The sequence below is a fragment of the Sinohyriopsis cumingii genome, chromosome 2 (genome assembly GCF_028554795.1).
Source record: "Sinohyriopsis cumingii isolate HCF-2022 chromosome 2, ASM2855479v2, whole genome shotgun sequence".
Lineage (NCBI taxonomy): Eukaryota > Metazoa > Mollusca > Bivalvia > Unionida > Unionidae > Sinohyriopsis > Sinohyriopsis cumingii.
Window position 1 is genome coordinate 16,360,305 of NC_142962.1, and position 20,384 is coordinate 16,380,688.

Sequence of the window (20,384 nt, forward strand, 5' to 3'; positions counted from 1 at the left end):
GGTCTTAATTAATACACCTGATTAATGGGTCTTAATTAATATGCCTGATTAATGGGTCCTAATTAATACGCCTGATTAATGGGTCTTAATACACCTGATTAATGGGTCTTAATACACCTGATTAATGGGTTTTAATTAATATGCCTGATTAATGGGTCTCAATTAATACACCTGATTAATGGGTCCTAATATGCCTGATTAATGGGTCTTAATTAGTATGCCTGATTAATGGGTCTTAATACACCTGATTAATGGGTCTTAATTAATACACCTGATTAATGGGTCTTAATTAATACGTCTGATTTCTTCCATTGACTTATGTGTTGCTATAGATATTAAAATGTAGATGGATGGATTAACAAATGTAAAAACCTAAAACAACTTTTAATGAAAATAAGACAACAGAAAACATTAGTAATTAAATGTGCCTTTATTATAGTTGAACATGGAATATTTCATTTGATACATTATGATATCAGATAACAATAACAAGCTATGGCAAGTAGCTTTAGGATGCAATTACATTTCTTACTTCACATGAGAGAAAGTGAAAAATGAATGCTGAAAACACAAGTTAAATAATTTCCACACCCTCTTCAACATAATCCTTTCTTTTCAAAATAACATTTTTGTCCTCAGATAATTTTAATAACTGTAAATAAGGAGCAATATTTTGAGAAAAAGATGTGAAATCATCAATCATAGTATGGTATAAGCATCACTACATGCCATACAACTTTCAGTAAAATGGCCATTAATACAACTGTTTGTATGGAAACTTAACTTCTTAAGTTATATACACAATGATTAGTGTATATATATATATATATATATATATATATATATATATATATATATATATATATATATATATAGAGAGAGAGAGAGAGAGAGAGAGAGAGAGAGAGAGATACTTTGATTCTGAGATAGGAGGAATAGAAAATCCTAAGTCTCAGAAGATACCATATATACTTGCTTATAATTCAGGTCCAATTGCAAATTCAAAGACCCAGATTGGCTATCACATATGGGGTGATGGCAGATCTGCAATTTATTAGAAGTGATCATAAGAAGAATCAACACAGACCTGATTTATAAGCATGTGGCAATGACAACATGAGACCCTCAACATACAGACATTCCATCAATGAATCAATCAAAATCCATTGTAAAATATATCATTCAGAACATGTAGCACTCAACAAGTAGGGGGAACAAAAAAAAATTTGTGATTTAAATAAAAATGAAGAACTTAAAGTGGGGGGGGGGGTAACTGTGTGAATATCAAAATAACAATATACAAATATGTATACAGCAATGACTACAAATAATGTGTGGATAATAATATACTAGAGTACATATATATATATATATATATATATATATAATGGATTTCATAAAATAAAACAAGTCATTACAGGGGACACCTGTTAAGCAGCAACTATAAATTGAGCAGTCAAGAATGAGCTATAAATTACATTATATAAAAATGGAATTCATGAAAAAGTTACAAATAATAACTGCATAAATACTGGCTATTTACACTAGTCCAGCTGCAAACTGGGTCTGTGCAGTTTATTATGAGTAATCAGTAGAACAAACAACACTGACCCTGATCAGCTGGAGCATTATGATACATCAGATACGGATCTTTGTTGTTTGCAGTCAGACGACTTATAAGCGAGCATATATGGTATTATAATTAAAGTCCTAACTTAAGTTCTTGATTAACTTATTGCAATTTTTAAACAGTATTTGCAGCCACAATTTTGTAAACAACAAAAATTGATGATCAGTGTATACCATATGTACTCACTTGAAATAGCCAATGCATAATGTGCTGGCATATCAGGGTCCATGTTGCTTGCTTCACCGATTACTCCAAACAAACTGCATAGACCCAGATCTGCTGGCACATTGTGCAATGGCAGATCTGGGTCTGTGCAGTTTGCAGTTGGACGCATAAGTGAGTATGTAAATTATGGGACTTTTGTCATGTCCGATTAAGAGTCATGATTTGTCCTGATTTTGTAGTACAGTATACAAATTTATTACTGCAAGCAAAAATTGTTTGGTTACGGTTACTTTAATAATTCTACTGAAATAAAAGCCACGCGGAACATAAAATGCATTAGATATGTTTGTATTTTGTGTTATATCAGGAATTAAAATAGCTTGCTTCTATTTAGAATTCATCAATATTCTCACACCCCTATGAATTTAAGTGCATTACATTAACTGACCTCTCAGATCTTCAATGCAATCAAGTTCTTTCTGTAAGATACATCTAAAAGACAACCATGAATATGAAATTTCTCATGATACAAGGTCATTGTGGGTAGTCTGGTTGGTACAGTCATGGGTGTACCAAATTTTATACCATAAATGTATACATTCAAATATCTTCCAACAATTTATAGACAGGTGTATAGGATTGCTCCACTGATAGAAGGTAAAATAGATCAAACTTTTACGATTTAAGATTTATATGCAAATATTTAATGCGACAAATGTTCATGCCTAATACACTTTGTGTAGCCAATATAATTAGTCATGTAGAGATTGTAAAAAAAAAAGCAAAAAAATAACAGCCAATTTATGTCAATTTGATTGACAAGAGATATCTACTATACCCTTATCCTGAGGGAGGTCGATTAGTCATAGCACTTGAACCTGTTATAAATGCCCATCTAAAGATAATTGAAGAGCTATAGAAAATTCTCCAGCTTTAATGCAGAATACATTAAGATCACCTATAAACAAAACATGTAAGTAGGTCAAAATATATTGTTTATTGTTCTTCACTAAAATAAAACAATTTCTCTTTACCCTGCATTGTGTGTGTGTCTGTGATTTGGAATTTTATTGTAGCTTAACAATTTTCCAAGCATATCGCTATGATGTCTGTAGTGAGGCAGTTTATAGTGATGTCTAGCACTGGGTCATCCTGCCATAGACATGTAGCATCATGTCTCACCCAGTCACATTATCCTGACACTAGGCTGACTGGTCCCAACACTAACTTAATAATGCTAAGTGCTAAGTGTTAGTACCATCTTTGGTATGATTCAGCCAGGGTTCAAACCCATGATCTCCTGCATCTGAGCCAGATGCTCTAATCACTTAGGCCACCAGAGTGGTCTCTGCAGATATTTAACTGGATACATATCCAAGCACGTCACTGAGAACCAGTCAAGTTAGTGTGCAACTGCAAGGCCTCATTTCATGCCCTTGGTAAGCAGGGCTCCTGCCACTGGTCTTTTATTCCAGAATGCAAGAATTGAATGCATATCACGAGATAGAAAAAATGCATTCCCTAACCAAAATAAGTCCTGCATCTGATGAATATCACAAAGAATTTGCTCACCAAACAGTCACTTATTTCAGTACCGTGAACATTAAAGTAGACTGGAGTACAACTGACTCCACACTACAAACCTAAATGTCCCATCTGCTTATAAGGTAGCTGCATGCCAGCACTGTTGCAGTTTAGCTCATGTTGCAGAGTTCTGCAGTCTTGCTCCACAGTCAGCAATAATCTACCAAGACAGACTCTACTGGCATATCAGTAGAGTACAATGGATAAAAAAGGATGGAAAATGATATTACACTTTTGAAAAGAAATATGCATTAAGCTCAACAAAGAAAATGCTTTTCAGAGTTTACCATCCTAATGCGCCTGTGTGCCTGACTTGCAAAAACAATCAGATTCACAGTTCAAATGCAACCTAGTGGCTAAGCAGTTACAGCTGCCTACAAGCCACAATGACTACATGTGACTTGGGGAAATACTGTCAATGACATACCAAGCAACCACACCCACTGTCAATGACATACCAAGCAACCACACTCACTGTCAATGACATACCAAGCAACCATTGCTAGACATAATGGGGAAATACTGTCAATGACATACCAAGCAACCATTGCTAGACATAATGGGGAAATACTGTAAATGACATACCAAGCAACCATTGCTAGACATAATGGGGAAATACTGTCAATGACATACCAAGCAACCACTGCTAGACATAATGGGGAAATAATGTCAATGACATATCAAGCAACCATTGCTAGACATAATGGGGAAATACTGTCAATGACATACCAAGCAACCATTGCTAGACATAATGGGGAAATAATGTCAATGACATACCAAGCAACCATTGCTAGACATAATGGGGAAATAATGTCAATGACATACCAAGCAACCATTGCTAGACATAATGGGGAAATAATGTCAATGACATACCAAGCAACCATTGCTAGACATAATGGGGAAATACTGTCAATGACATACCAAGCAACCATTGCTAGACATAATGGGGAAATACTGTCAATGACATACCAAGCAACCATTGCTAGACATAATGGGGAAATACTGTCAATGACATACCAAGCAACCATTGCTAGACATAATGAGCTTGCATTACTGATGCATTCATGTTAATTCCCATACCCCTGACAAGGGGGCCTTTGTATGGTGTCATAATGTCAATGACATACCAAGCAACCATTGCTAGACATAATGGGGAAATAATGTCAATGACATACCAAGCAACCATTGCTAGACATAATGAGCTTGCATTACTGATGCATTCATGTTAATTCCCATACTCCTAACAAGGGGGCCTTTGTATGGTGTCAAGTGGAGGGATAAACAGTATTTCTACACCATGTTAGTATTTGGTAGTCAAAGTAGTCCCAAGATTTTTGTTACACAGTCCAGAGTGATTTCGTGCATAGCAAAAACATACTTATGGCATTTCTCATTTCTTACATTTGCTGAATGACATCTGTCCATTGATGAGCCTGACTTCCAGCTGAAAAAACAATGGCTATAATTACATTTATATTCAATAGGTTATCCATTCCAACTGTTCCTCACAAGACACTAGGACCAGTGATGAGATACATGGATATAATATTTGCCTCACAAAATAATGGAAGATATAGTGCCACACAATAAGCTCAACAGATTAGCTGCACTGATGCAAAGTTTCCAGCAAAGAAAACTATGTATAAAGAGAGAAATGCTGTGTCATTTGGGCCATTTGAAGTTTTTATGTTGACTGCTAGCCCCTGACTGTTAGCTCTTTACAACATAAATTTTTAGCAATTATTCATGTAAATAGTCTCTGTTAAAATATTGTTATTCTACCCAACAGTCTGATTTATACGATCTTCACTGCGGAATTTTAACACATACGATAGACAGATGAACTCTAAAATATGATAATATGATACATAACACAAATGTTATTTCAAATGCGAACCATCAGTTAGTTATTAATATTGACACACACACACACACACACACACACATATTCAATTAACAAATGTACTCAGTATATGTATATTACCTGAGCAATAAAACAATACATATGAATGACAAGTGTCTCTCAAAACAGGCATCATTTAGGCCCATTATTATTGCAATTACAATTACAAACCTGACAAACTGGTCCCAAGCACAAAATGGTTAAATGGACAGTTTTCATTGTAATTACAATTACCATCCTGACTAATTGGTCCCATGTACTAAGTGGTAAAAACTGCAGTTTTATTGTATATGCAATTAAAACCCTGATGAATTGGTCCCATGTACTAAATGGTAAAAATGGCATTTTTTTATTGTAATTACAAATTAAAACCCTGATGAATTGGTCCCATGTACTAAATGGTGAAAATAGCATTTTTTATTGTAATTACAAATGAAAACCCTGATGAATTGGTCCCATGTACTAAATGGTGAAAATGGCATTTTTTTTGTAATTACAAATTAAAATCCTGAATGAATTGGTCCCATGTACTAATGGTAAAAATGGCAGTTTTTACTGTAATTACAAAATGCAATCTTGCTGAACTGGTCCCAAGCAAACAATGGAAAAACTGCATAATTTACTCAACATATCATGATGTAAATATTATATCTCAAAATATATAATTGCCAGAAATTAAAGTTGTGTAGGATATTCTTCTTCTGGAATAATATAACAGTCATATGCAAAAACAACTGGCCTATTCTGTCCGTTGATCTCTTCATCTATACTCATCCTTTCACAGTATTTCTAAAAATACAGTAGTTAATCCTGTCTTTGATATGAAACTGATATTTGCACAACAACAGCCAACTTGATTTGTCTAATAAGACCAGTAACTGTAACCCTCCAAAACAGCCCAAATTACATGAGGTCATGTAATACTTTTGCAACATTTAAAACCCAACATACAGACCACCCATAAAGTGATACCAAATTTAGGCTCAGCCTCCATGTCTGCTATTAGTATTACCATCCTGTGTGTAAGTTACTAACAGCAAACCCCAAGACAACTAGTACAAACAGCATCTTTGCAGCACCTTTATACATAAGTGGAATTTTACATGATTACTAAAATCCTGGACAGATTTCATAAATACCTGTGGTCCTTGCTTGTGTATTCAATAGTGTCATCTTCCATGGCCACTGAAGGTAACTGATGAAAGTAGCAATGTTTTCACAGTAAATATCAACCAATGAACTAATTCAGAATGATTGCAGATCTGTTTGTAAACCATATTAATGTAAACCAAATAATTTAAAAAAATTAAAAGAATATTAATATATTGGCAGGTTACATGAAACGAAGCAAGAAAGAAAGACATAAAATGTACCATAAAGTTACATGCAGATGTTCAGTAAATTCCACCCATGTATACTTTGTGAAAATATATATAACACATGATATGGGTTTTTTCTGTATTGCTTTTTAGTATTAAATTTGATAAAGCAGAGCAGCAGAAGAGATGTTATCGCCTCCTCCCGCTGTCTGAAGCACTGCAGTACAAACCAGAACCGGAGCTACACAAATTTGATAGTCTTCTTCCTCCCAGCAAGATACTGGTTTATCTTCTGTAAACATAATCCTCTTCCCAAACTCTGACTTACTTGTAGAAAATGAATCATCCATGATTAGCCGTACCTTCATGGTGTCTATATTGTCTGAGCCACAGATATATCTGTTGGCAGTGAGTGAAGCTTTGGCTGCTGCAGACATTGTGTTTTTCCAATGTGACTCTCTGGAAGTAAGAATGGCTTGGTAAGCTAATGTGTGAATGTGAAGTCGTGTCAGTCTTCGACGGCCATTCATTTCCTTTGTGTTTTTCAAAAATCTATAAACTGTTCTCATCTGGTCAAGCACTGTGGCTGTGCGAGGATATGAATCCGATATAAGGGAAACATTATCTCCTGTTAACTGGCTTACTAGATTTGGCAACTCCTGTTCATTCATGCCAAGAGAGTCTGCATAGAATACAACACTTTCTATGATATCCTGTATCAATGATTGATCTGTAAAGGAAGCCAGTTCAAAGTGGATTTTGGTTGAACTTTTGGTCTTTGCTAGCAGATTCTGTAACTTCTGTAATCTTGCAATTCTTTCTCCTGTGAAAATTCAAAAGAAATATTGAAATTTTTCAGGATTTCAGGTTTAGAATTAAAAGGATTGTTTGTTTTTAAACAGGTCAAAAATGATAATATATATTTTTGTGCTCTCTTTATTTCTACAACACTAAATGATGAATCAGGATATTTTTTGAAATTTTTGATTGCGGGATTCATCTTTATTTCCAAATAATTACACAAAAAAGGGATAAATAATTGGGCATAACTTGATTTTTTTGAAAAAGCATAAGACATGATCTTCAAACTGGGCTAGAGAACAAGGACATTCCATTTGGTTGTCCTTGGATAAATCCAATGCTGTGTTCTGTATCTGACTGGCATACTGGCTATTTAGGAAACAGATCTGTGATTAAGCAAGTTGTTACAGAATACCTTTGCAAGAAATAAAGCATAAAAATAATTTTCCTACAAATGTTCCTCAAAGGGATTGATGATCTGGGCAAAAAGAATTTCCAGGAATTCAAGGTAAGACCAGTCTTCCTTTGAACTGCAGTGTTGAAACCAACTCTGATATCCTTCTACAATAACAAAATTTTCAAATTAGTTGCTGTGGTACACCTACTGGATGTCAGATTAGCACCATTTTTATATAGGACCAAGTGCAACAGACATCATTAGAAGTCTTCATGGTAAGTAAAACATTTTGCTGCTTTATTTTTAATTTTTGTAATGTCCCAAAAAAGCGTAATGCTTACACATGTGAGTTTAAAATGTAATTTGGTGAAAAACAAGTTTGATGATTATGCCAAAGCTTAATGGTTGGTATGTATGCTACCATGGTGGCCATATTGGACAAGATATCTGCACCATTTTAATTTAGGGCCAGTGTGTTATGAAGTGAAACCCCATGCTGATATGACTCTTTTTTGAAGGAGTAACAATAAGATCTGGAAGATGGTTACCATGGTGGCCAAACTCGATATCAGATCTACACAATTTCCACTTAGGACCAGCTAGACATTATAAGAAGTTTTCTGTTGAAAGCACAATGCTATTATGACCAGTCAACTAGAAGTACCTAAAACAATCTTTTCAACATGGCTGTTCTGGTGGCCATCTTGGAGGTCAGATTGGCATCATTTACATTTATAACCAACTAAACATCATATGAAGTCTTTCGATGCAAACATCATGTTGATAGGAAATGGCTCCTGTGGCGGCCATACAAGACCTCAGATCAGCACCATTTTCATTTAATGCCAACTATTCATCATGAGAAGTCTTTTAGCAAAAACTATTGTGTTGATATGACCATCCATTTTGGAGAAGCAGCAAAAACAAAATTTTCAAGATGGCCACTTTAAATTTACATCTGCGACCAGCAAACAGATCATCTAGAAAACTTAGACTTTTACACAGTGTGTCAACTTCCCATGCATGTAGCAAAGGTTTATGTATTTTTTATTTTAGGAATGTTTTTGCCCCCTTCCAACCACCAACTTGGATTTGGAAAGTAACTGCTATTTTTGGGATTTGTTTTATTTATGCCCTTAATTTATGTTCTAGAATGGTGAAATCTCAAAACTGTATAAGAAAGTAAATTTCAGGCTACAAATGCTTTTTGCCATCTTATAACTCTTTGATGATCATACCTTTAAGCTTTGTTACAGATAATGATCATACCTTTAAGCTTTGTTACAGATAATGATCATACCTTTAAGCTTCATTACAGATAATGGTCATAACTTTAATCTTCATTACAGATAATGATCATACCTTTAATCTTCTTTACAGATAATGGTCATACCTTTAAGCTTCATTACAGATAATGATCATACCTTTAATCTTCATTACAGATAATGGTCATACCTTTAATCTTCATTACAGATAATGGTCATACCTTTAATCTTCATTACAGATAATGGTCATACCTTTAATCTTCATTACAGATAATGATCATACCTTTAATCTTCATTACAGATAATGGTCATACCTTTAATCTTCATTACAGATAATGATCATACCTTTAAGCTTCTTTACAGATAATGGTCATACCTTTAAGCTTCATTACAGATAATGGTCATACCTTTAAGCTTCATTACAGATAATGATCATACCTTTAAGCTTCTTTACAGATAATGGTCATACCTTTAAGCTTCATTACAGATAATGGTCATACCTTTAAGCTTCATTACAGATAATGGTCATACCTTTAAGCTTCTTTACAGATAATGATCATACCTTTAAGCTTCTTTACAGATAATGATCATACCTTTAATCTTCATTACAGATAATGGTCATACCTTTAATCTTCATTACAGATAATGATCATACCTTTAAGCTTCTTTACAGATAATGGTCATACCTTTAAGCTTCATTACAGATAATGATCATACCTTTAAGCTTCATTACAGATAATGGTCATACCTTTAAGCTTCATTACAGATAATGGTCATACCTTTAAGCTTCATTACAGATAATGATCATACCTTTAAGCTTCTTTACAGATAATGGTCATACCTTTAAGCTTCTTTACAGATAATGGTCATACCTTTAAGCTTCTTTACAGATAATGGTCATACCTTTAAGCTTCATTACAGATAATGATCATACCTTTAAGCTTCATTACAGATAATGATCATACCTTTAAGCTTCATTACAGATAATGGTCATACCTTTAAGCTTCATTACAGATAATGGTCATACCTTTAAGCTTCATTACAGATAATGGTCATACCTTTAAGCTTCTTTACAGATAATGGTCATACCTTTAAGCTTCATTACAGATAATGGTCATACCTTTAAGCTTCTTTACAGATAATGGTCATACCTTTAAGGTTTGTTACAGATAATGATCATACCTTTAAGCTTTGTTACAGATAATGGTCATAACTTTAAGCTTCATTACAGATAATGGTCATACCTTTAAGCTTCATTACAGATAATGATCATACCTTTAAGCTTCTTTACAGATAATGGTCATACCTTTAAGCTTCATTACAGATAATGATCATACCTTTAAGCTTCATTACAGATAATGATCATACCTTTAAGCTTCATTACAGATAATGATCATACCTTTAAGCTTCATTACAGATAATGGTCATACCTTTAAGCTTCATTACAGATAATGGTCATACCTTTAAGCTTCATTACAGATAATGATCATACCTTTAAGCTTCATTACAGATAATGGTCATACCTTTAAGCTTCTTTACAGATAATGGTCATACCTTTAAGCTTCATTACAGATAATGGTCATACCTTTAAGCTTCTTTACAGATAATGGTCATACCTTTAAGGTTTGTTACAGATAATGATCATACCTTTAAGCTTTGTTACAGATAATGGTCATAACTTTAAGCTTCATTACAGATAATGGTCATACCTTTAAGCTTCATTACAGATAATGGTCATACCTTTAAGCTTCATTACAGATAATGGTCATACCTTTAAGCTTCATTACAGATAATGGTCATACCTTTAAGCTTCATTACAGATAATGGTCATACCTTTAAGCTTCATTACAGATAATGGTCATACCTTTAAGCTTCTTTACAGATAATGGTCATACCTTTAAGGTTTGTTACAGATAATGATCATACCTTTAAGCTTTGTTACAGATAATGGTCATAACTTTAAGCTTCATTACAGATAATGGTCATACCTTTAAGCTTCATTACAGATAATGGTCATACCTTTAAGCTTCATTACAGATAATGGTCATACCTTTAAGCTTCATTACAGATAATGGTCATACCTTTAAGCTTCTTTACAGATAATGGTCATACCTTTAAGGTTTGTTACAGATAATGATCATACCTTTAAGCTTTGTTACAGATAATGGTCATAACTTTAAGCTTCATTACAGATAATGGTCATACCTTTAAGCTTCATTACAGATAATGGTCATACCTTTAAGCTTCTTTACAGATAATGATCATACCTTTAAGCTTCATTACAGAAACTGGTCAGACCTTCAGCTGCTAGAATTGTCTAAAAATGTTTGACCTATTCTCTATAATTGTTGTACACTCCTGTAGTCAAGGCCTTCATTTTTGGTGCAACACCATGAATTTTGATACAATGGCCATGTTACATAAACATTAAATTGAATTAATAAATGCATACAAATAATCAAGCACATCTAACTTTCTGCATGAGGAACAGTGTACATATTTACAATAAATAATCTTGTAGCATGCAAACTATATTAAAAAAATGCAGTTCTGTGAGGGACCCAACAGCATTTGATACAACTTGCCACTCTAACAGCTGGGTAGCAGTCCATGAAAATGCTGATGGTGGTAAGTAAGTGCATCTTGGAGATTCATCAATTAGTCTCCTCATTACAAGCAAAAGTGTGAGCATATCTTATCAGGGCATGTGTTTTTGAGAAGTGTGATTGGTCTCAAGCTGTTGCGCTCCTAAAATTGATTCCAGGAAAGCGATCCATCACTCTCCCCAATCTTAATGTTCAAACAAAGATTTCCAGCTGTTTTCTCAATTTTTGTGCCAGATTTCATGGCAGCTGCCTCTTACAAATACTGGTATGTTTACAGAATCATGCATTTTGATGGATATATGATGCCATATGCAATGATATGCCATAAACAATGATGTGCCATAAATAATGATATTGTAAATATTTAAGGAGAGCGAATAACTCTTGATCACTACTGGGAGACCTGTTTATAGTTCTCCTGCATTTAACAAAACACAAGCCTTGAATAACATCATTTTAGTAAATTAAGAAAGGGAGGAAATTATTACCTTCTTTAAAAGGGAAGTTGTCCATCATCTGCAAGCCACCAATGACCAACAAAGAGGGATCAAAACCTTCTAATTCTTTCTCAAACTGTTCAAGGGTTTCAAGAAAAGGGTTGCCCTTATCACTGTGAATAATCAACCTGGAAAAAAATTCTCAAAACTGTAAGCAGTTCCATGATTTTCTTTCCTTGACGTTATATTTTAACTTGCAAACACTGCATAAACCAATGATATATTGTAATATAAATACAGACATGGGTCAGAGTACTCTCCATTAAATTATTTTGTACTTTGGAGTAACTCACTCCATTAGAGTGGCACCACACTTCAGCGCACTTTGTTATAACACAGATTCATATGTAACATGATCATGGCAGAGCTTCCAAAAATTTCACAAGTTTATTCAAGTAATTCAATGTTTTAGTGCTAAAGTAAACAAAAATTTAGTTAAATAATATGGCAAAATATGCTGTATTCTTCAACAAAAAAATATGTTGCATCACTGTCTTTATATGAATACAGATCTTAGAAGTTTTGATTTGGGAATGGAAATTTCAGTGCAACATTAAGGGTTTGTATCTTTTGGACTTAGTTAATTTCTTTAAGTTTTCAAAAGTAAAAAAGAAATATTTCTCTTCCAGTTCCATATTTAATATATGCACCTATTAGCAATTAATATTATGTACTCTCTGTGTCGAAATAGTGTGTCAATATTCATTCACTGTGCTTTTATCTTAACTTACTTTTGAAAGATGTCAGCTCTTAAAAAAGATAATAAATGTTAATCTAATTATTAACCATCAAATTACGGCCATTACATTTTCTTTGTTTTTGTCTTGAACGCTTCCTGTTTATAACTGTTACTTATTCATTGGAAAACAATGAAGGAGCATATGTGTGCCCAGTCAACCAAATATACAACTAGGTATCAAACAATGTGGTACTTAAATAAAAGGTTTGTCACTAAAATTGATAAATCAGTTAATGTACCTGCCTAATTAAGCAATTACTAATTATTAATGATCTACCAGCTCAAGGTTATTGAAATTATTGGCCACTGCTACATAAAAACAAAGTACATGGTTTAGCCAGGTTGTGAGATAATCATCATGAAGTCATTCACCAAATCAATTACATGTCCATTCCCATAAGAAGAAAAAAATTATTCTATTTACACTTTCAAAATTAGTACATGATTAGGCCCCAAGAATTATGTTCATTATTTAGATTCATATGAAATATAAATGAAAAAATTCTAGCAGTTTGAAATGTCTACTTGACATGTAAATATGAATTAATACCAAACCATCGATGTTCTTCTTTCCTTACTTTAGTTTTTGATTAATTTTTAAAACTGAATTTCAACATATTTTTTTAATAATTATTACAGATTTACTGTTATGGATGCAATGGCATTGGACAGTGCATATGTGTATCAATACTTTAAATATAGTATGTAACAATGCTATTTAATTTAAATTATTATATAAGCAATCAGTGTAATTTCCCCATTTCTAATTTAATATACATTAATTTAAGATGGTAACTGCCACTGAAGGATGAACTTGGCACCTAAACAGATACCCCCCAAACTTTTGTGGAGTGTAGGGGATACACATGCATTATTTCCTCAGTTAGGGTAAATGACTTGTCAGATGATTGCCTGAGACATTACATGGCACAAAGGCACTCTGGGACTTGGATCATTGTGCTATAGCAGGGTTTCACTGTACTTTCAAATATAAAAATACCTTTACTCTGCAGTACCTTTTAGAATACATTGGGAATTAAGGCAATTCAAGTTGTGACCCTTTCCTCTCAACAATTTAAGTTAAAAACTAATGTTGATAAATGTACTAAATTAATCATAGGAAAAACAGACAGTTTGGCATCTCTTGATTCTCAAAGGTTATCTTTTCCTGAGTGACAATGATGTGTTAACCTAGGAAGAATCATATTGCCAGAATCAACAGGAAAATACCAAAATGTTTAATCCTCACTTCTTTGGGAAACCAAGCATATATTTATATGGTGTTGACCCAGTCTAACTTTTCTGGTAATGCTTATTGCTGAACATACACTTATTTGATATTACAGTGGAATCCAGTTAATTGGGACACATTGGGACCTGAACACTTTGGCCCAATTAAGCAGCTGCCCCAATTATGCTGCAGAGTTAAAAAGTTATACATGTGTTTTGTTCTTTAAGATTTGTCCCAAACAAATGGCTGCCTCGATTAGAAGATGGTCCATTTAACCAGAATCTACAGTATACCAACTGATTGGCCCACACTTCTAAACTTTTTTTTAGTCTTGGCCATTAGTGTCATCACAACTGATCAAACTAAGTCTTGGCCATTAGCATCATTAAATCTGACCAGACTTAGTCTAGCCATTAGCACTGTTACACCTGACTAGACTTAGTCTAGCCATTAGCATTGTTACACCTGACCAGACTTAGTCTTAGCCATTAGCACTGTTACACCTGACCAGACTTAGTCTTGGCCATTAGCATTGTTACACCTGACCAGACTTAGTCTTAGCCATTAGCACTGTTACACCTGACCAGACTTAGTCTTGGCCATTAGCATTGTTACACCTGACGAGACTTAGTCTTGGCCATTAGCATTGTTACACCTGACCAGATTTAGTCTAGCCATTAGCATTGTTACACCTGACCAGACTTAGTCTAGCCATTAGCATCATTACACCTGGCCAGACTTAGTCTTGGCCATTAGCATAGTTACACCTGACCAGACTTAGTCTTAGCCATTAGCACTGTTACACCTGACCAGACTTAGTCTTGGCCATTAGCATCATTACACCTGGCCAGACTTAGTCTTGGCCATTAGCATAGTTACACCTGACCAGACGTAGTCTAAGCCATTAGCACTGTTACACCTGACCAGACTTAGTCTTGGCCATTAGCATCATTACACCTGGCCAGACTTAGTCTTGGCCATTAGCATAGTTACACCTGACCAGACTTAGTCTTAGCCATTAGCACTGTTACACCTGACCAGACTTAGTCTTAGCCATTAGCATTGTTACACCTGATGAGACTTAGTCTTGGCCATTAGCATTGTTACACCTGACAAGACTTAGTCTAGCCATTAGCATTGTTACACCTGACCAGACTTAGTCTTGGCCATTAGCATCATTACACCTGACCAGACTTAGTTTAGCCATTAGAATAGTTACACCTGACCAGACTTAGTCTAGCCATTAGCACTGTTACACCTGACCAGACTTAGTCTTAGCCATTCGCATCATTACACCTGGCCAGTCTTAGTCTTAGCCATTAGCATTGTTACAACTGACCAGACTTTGTCTTGGCCATTAGCATTGTTACACCTGACCAAACTTAGTCTTGGTCATTAGCATTGCTACACCTGACCAGACTTAGTCTAGCCATTAGCATAATTACACCTGAACAGACTTAGTCTTAGCCATTAGCACTGTTACACCTGACCAGACTTAGTTTTAGCTATTAGCATAGTTACACCTGACCAGACTTAGTCTGGGCCATTAGCATTGTTACACCTGGCCAGTCTTAGTCTAGCCATTAGCATTGTTACACCTGACCAGACTTAGTCTGGCCATTAGCATAGTTACACCTGATCAGACTTAGTCTAGCCATTAACACTGTTACACCTGACCAGACTTAGTCTAGCCATTAGCATAGTTACACCTGACCAGACTTAGTCTAGCCATTAACACTGTTACACCTGACCAAACTTAGTCTAGCCATTAGCATAGTTACACCTGACCAGACTTAGTCTTGGCCATTAGCATCATTACACCTGACCAGACTTAGTCTACCCATTAGCATTGTTACACCTGACCAGACTTAGTCTTGGCCATTAGCATCATTACACCTGACCAGACTTAGTCTTAGCCATTAGCATCAATACACTTGAACAGACTTAGTCTAGCCATTAGCATAGTTACACCTGACCAGACTTAGTCTCGGCTATTAGCATTGTTACACCTGACCAGACTTAGTCTAGCCATTAGCATAGTTACACCTGACCAGACTTAGCCTTGGTCATTAGAACTGTTACACGTGACCAGACTTAGTTTTAGCTATTAGCATAGTTACACGTGACCAGACTTAGTCTTAGCCATTAGCATTGTTACACCTGACCAGACTTAGCCTTGGCCATTAGCACTGTTACACCTGACCAGACTTAGTCTTAGCCAATAGCATTGTTACACCTGACCAGACTTAGTCTAGCCATTAGCATAGTTACACCTGACCAGACTTAGTCTAGCCATTAGCATTGTTACACCTGACCAGACTTTGTCTAGCCATTAGCATCATTACACCTGACCAGACTTAGTCTTGGCCATTAGCACTGTTACACCTGACCAGAGTCTTAGCCATTAGCATTGTTACACCTGACCAGACTTAGCTTTGGTCATTAGCACTGTTACACCTGACCAGACTTAGTTTTAGCTATTGGCATAGTTACACCTGACCAGATGTAGTCTTAGCCATTAGCACTGTTACACCTGACCAGACTTAGCCTTGGTCATTAGAACTGTTACACCTGACCAGACTTAGTTTTCGCTATTAGCATAGTTACACGTGACCAGATTTAGTCTTAGCCATTAGCATTGTTACACCTGACCAGAATTAGCCTTGGCCATTAGCACTGTTACACCTGACCAGACTTAGTCTTAGCCATTAGCATTGTTACACCTGACCAGACTTAGTCTAGCCATTAGCATAGTTACACCTGACCAGACTTAGTCTAGCCATTAGCATTGTTACACCTGACCAGACTTTGTCTAGCCATTAGCATCATTACACCTGACCAGACTTAGTCTTAGCCATTAGCATTGTTACACCTGACCAGACTCAGTCTTAGCCATTAGCACTATTACACCTGACCAGACTTAGTCTTAGCCATTAGCATTGTTACACCTGACCAGACTTAGTCTTAGCCATTAGCACTGTTACACCTGACCAGACTTAGTCTTGGCCATTAGCACTGTTACACCTGACCAGACTTAGTCTTAGCCATTAGCATTGTTACACCTGACCAGACTTAGCCTTGGCCATTAGCATCATTACACCTGACCAGACTTAGTCTTAACCATTAGCATTGTTACACCTGACCAGACTCAGTCTTAGCCATTAGCACTGTTACACCTGACCAGACTTAGTCTTAGCCATTAGCATTGTTACACCTAACCAGACTTAGTCTAGCCATTAGCATCATTACACCTGACCAGACTTAGTCTTAGCCATTAGGATTGTTACACCTGATCAGACTTAGTCTTGGCCATTAGCATTGTTACACCTGACCAGACTTAGTCTTGGCCATTAGCATCATTACACCTGACCAGACTTAGTCTTGGCCATTAGCATTGTTACACCTGACCAGATTTAGTCTAGCCATTAGCATTGTTACACCTGACCAGACCTAGTCTAGCCATTAGCATCATTACACCTGGCCAGACTTAGTCTTGGCCATTAGCATAGTTACACCTGACCAGACTCAGTCTTAGCCATTAGCACTGTTACACCTGACCAGACTTAGTCTTGGCCATTAGCATCATTACACCTGGCCAGACTTAGTCTTGGCCATTAGCATAGTTACACCTGACCAGACGTAGTCTAAGCCATTAGCACTGTTACACCTGACCAGACTTAGTCTTGGCCATTAGCATCATTACACCTGGCCAGACTTAGTCTTGGCCATTAGCATAGTTACACCTGACCAGACTTAGTCTTAGCCATTAGCACTGTTACACCTGACCAGACTCAGTCTTAGCCATTAGCATTGTTACACCTGATGAGACTTAGTCTTGGCCATTAGCATTGTCACACCTGACAAGACTTAGTCTAGCCATTAGCATAGTTACACCTGACCAGACTTAGTCTTGGCCATTAGCATCATTACACCTGACCAGACTTAATCTAACCATTAGAATAGTTACACCTGACCAGACTTAGTCTAGCCATTAGCACTGTTACACCTGACCAGACTTAGTCTTAGCCATTAGCATCATTACACCTGGCCAGTCTTAGTCTTAGCCATTAGCATTGTTACAACTGACCAGACTTTGTCTTGGCCATTAGCATTGTTACACCTGACCAGACTTAGTCTTGGTCATTAGCATTGCTACACCTGACCAGACTTAATCTAGCCATTAGCATAATTACACCTGACCAGACTTAGTCTTGGCCATTAGCACTGTTACACCTGACCAGACTTAGTTTTAGCTATTAGCATAGTTACACCTGGCCAGTCTTAGTCTAGCCATTAGCATTGTTACACCTGACCAGACTTAGTCTGGCCATTAGCATAGTTACACCTGATCAGACTTAGTCTAGCCATTAACACTGTTACACCTGACCAGACTTAGTCTAGCCATTAGCATAGTTACACCTGACCAGACTTAGTCTAGCCATTAACACTGTTACACCTGACCAAACTTAGTCTAGCCATTAGCATAGTTACACCTGACCAGACTTAGTCTTGGCCATTAGCATCATTACACCTGACCAGACTTAGTCTACCCATTAGCATTGTTACACCTGACCAGACTTAGTCTTGGCCATTAGCATCATTACACCTGACCAGACTTAGTCTTAGCCATTAGCATCAATACACTTGAACAGACTTAGTCTAGCCATTAGCATTGTTACACCTGACCAGACTTTGTCTAGCCATTAGCATCATTACACCTGACCAGACTTAGTCTTAGCCATTAGCATTGTTACACCTGACCAGACTCAGTCTTAGCCATTAGCACTGTTACACCTGACCAGACTTAGTCTTAGCCATTAGCATTGTTACACCTGACCAGACTTAGTCTTAGCCATTAGCACTGTTACACCTGACCAGACTTAGTCTTAGCCATTAGCACTGTTACACCTGACCAGACTTAGTCTTAGCCATTAGCATTGTTACACCTGACCAGACTTAGCCCTGGCCATTAGCATCATTACACCTGACCAGACCTAGTCTTAGCCATTAGCATTGTTACATCTGACCAGACTCAGTCTTAGCCATTAGCACTGTTACACCTGACCAGACTTAGTCTTAGCCATTAGCATTGTTACACCTGACCAGACTTAGTCTAGCCATTAGCATCATTACACCTGACCAGACTTAGTCTTAGCCATTAGGATTGTTACACCTGATCAGACTTAGTCTTGGCCATTAGCATTGTTACACCTGACCAGACTTAGTCTTGGCCATTAGCATCATTAAACCTGACCAGACTTAGTCTAGCCATTAGGATTGTTACACCTGACCAGACTTAGTCTTAGCCATTCGCATTGTTACACCTGACCAGACTTAGCCTTGGCCATTAGCACTGTTACACCTGACCAGACTTAGTCTTAGCCATTAGCATTGTTAAACCTGACCAGACTTAGCCTTGGCCATTAGCATCATTACACCTGACCAGACTTAGTCTTAGCCATTAGCATTGTTACACCTGACCAGACTTAGTCTAGCCATTAGCATAATCACACCTGACCAGACTTAGTCTAGCCATTAGCATTGTTACACCTGACCAGACTTTGTCTAGCCATTAGCATCATTACACCTGACCAGACTTAGTCTTAGCCATTAGCATTGTTACACCTGACCAGACTCAGTCTTAGCCATTAGCACTGTTACACTTGACCAGACTTAGTCTTAGCCATTTGAATAGTTACACCTGACCAGACTTAGTCTAGCCATTAGCATTGTTACACCTGACCAGACTTAGTCTTAGCCATTAGCATAGTTACACCTGACCAGACTTAGTCTTAGCCATTAGCATTGTTACACCTGACCAGACTCAGTCTTAGCCATTAGCACTGTTAGCACTGTTACACCTGACCAGACTTAGTCTTGGCCATTAGCATCATTACACCTGGCCAGACTTAGTCTTAGCCATTAGCATTGTTACACCTGACCAGACTCAGACTTAGCCATTAGCACTATTACACCTGACCAGACTTAGTCTTAGCCATTAGCATTGTTACACCTGACCAGACTCAGTCTTAGCCATTAGCACTCTTACACCTGACCAGACTTAGTCTTAGCCATTAGCATTGTTACACCTGACCAGACTTAGTCTTAGCCATTAGCACTGTTACACCTGACCGGACTTAGTCTTAGCCATTAGCACTGTTACACCTGACCAGACTTAGTCTACCCATTAGCATTGTTACACCTGACCAGACTTAGTCTTGGCCATTAGCATCATTACACCTGACCA

At 36.5% G+C, this 20,384-nt stretch overlaps 1 protein-coding gene across 1 annotated transcript in view; it reads right to left on the reverse strand.

Annotated features, from left to right (window-relative positions):
• Positions 1–415: 415 nt before the first annotated feature.
• The window catches only part of LOC149804380 (ADP-dependent glucokinase-like), a 42,399-nt gene continuing 22,430 nt past the window's right edge, over positions 416–20,384 (reverse strand). The window contains exons 4-5 of the mRNA XM_089939570.1: positions 12,159–12,295; positions 416–7,424 (exon numbers count right to left, since the gene is read on the reverse strand). Coding sequence (XP_089795696.1) covers positions 6,757–7,424; positions 12,159–12,295 — 805 coding nt within the window. The 3' untranslated portion in view covers positions 416–6,756. The remainder of the gene's footprint in view (positions 7,425–12,158; positions 12,296–20,384) is intronic.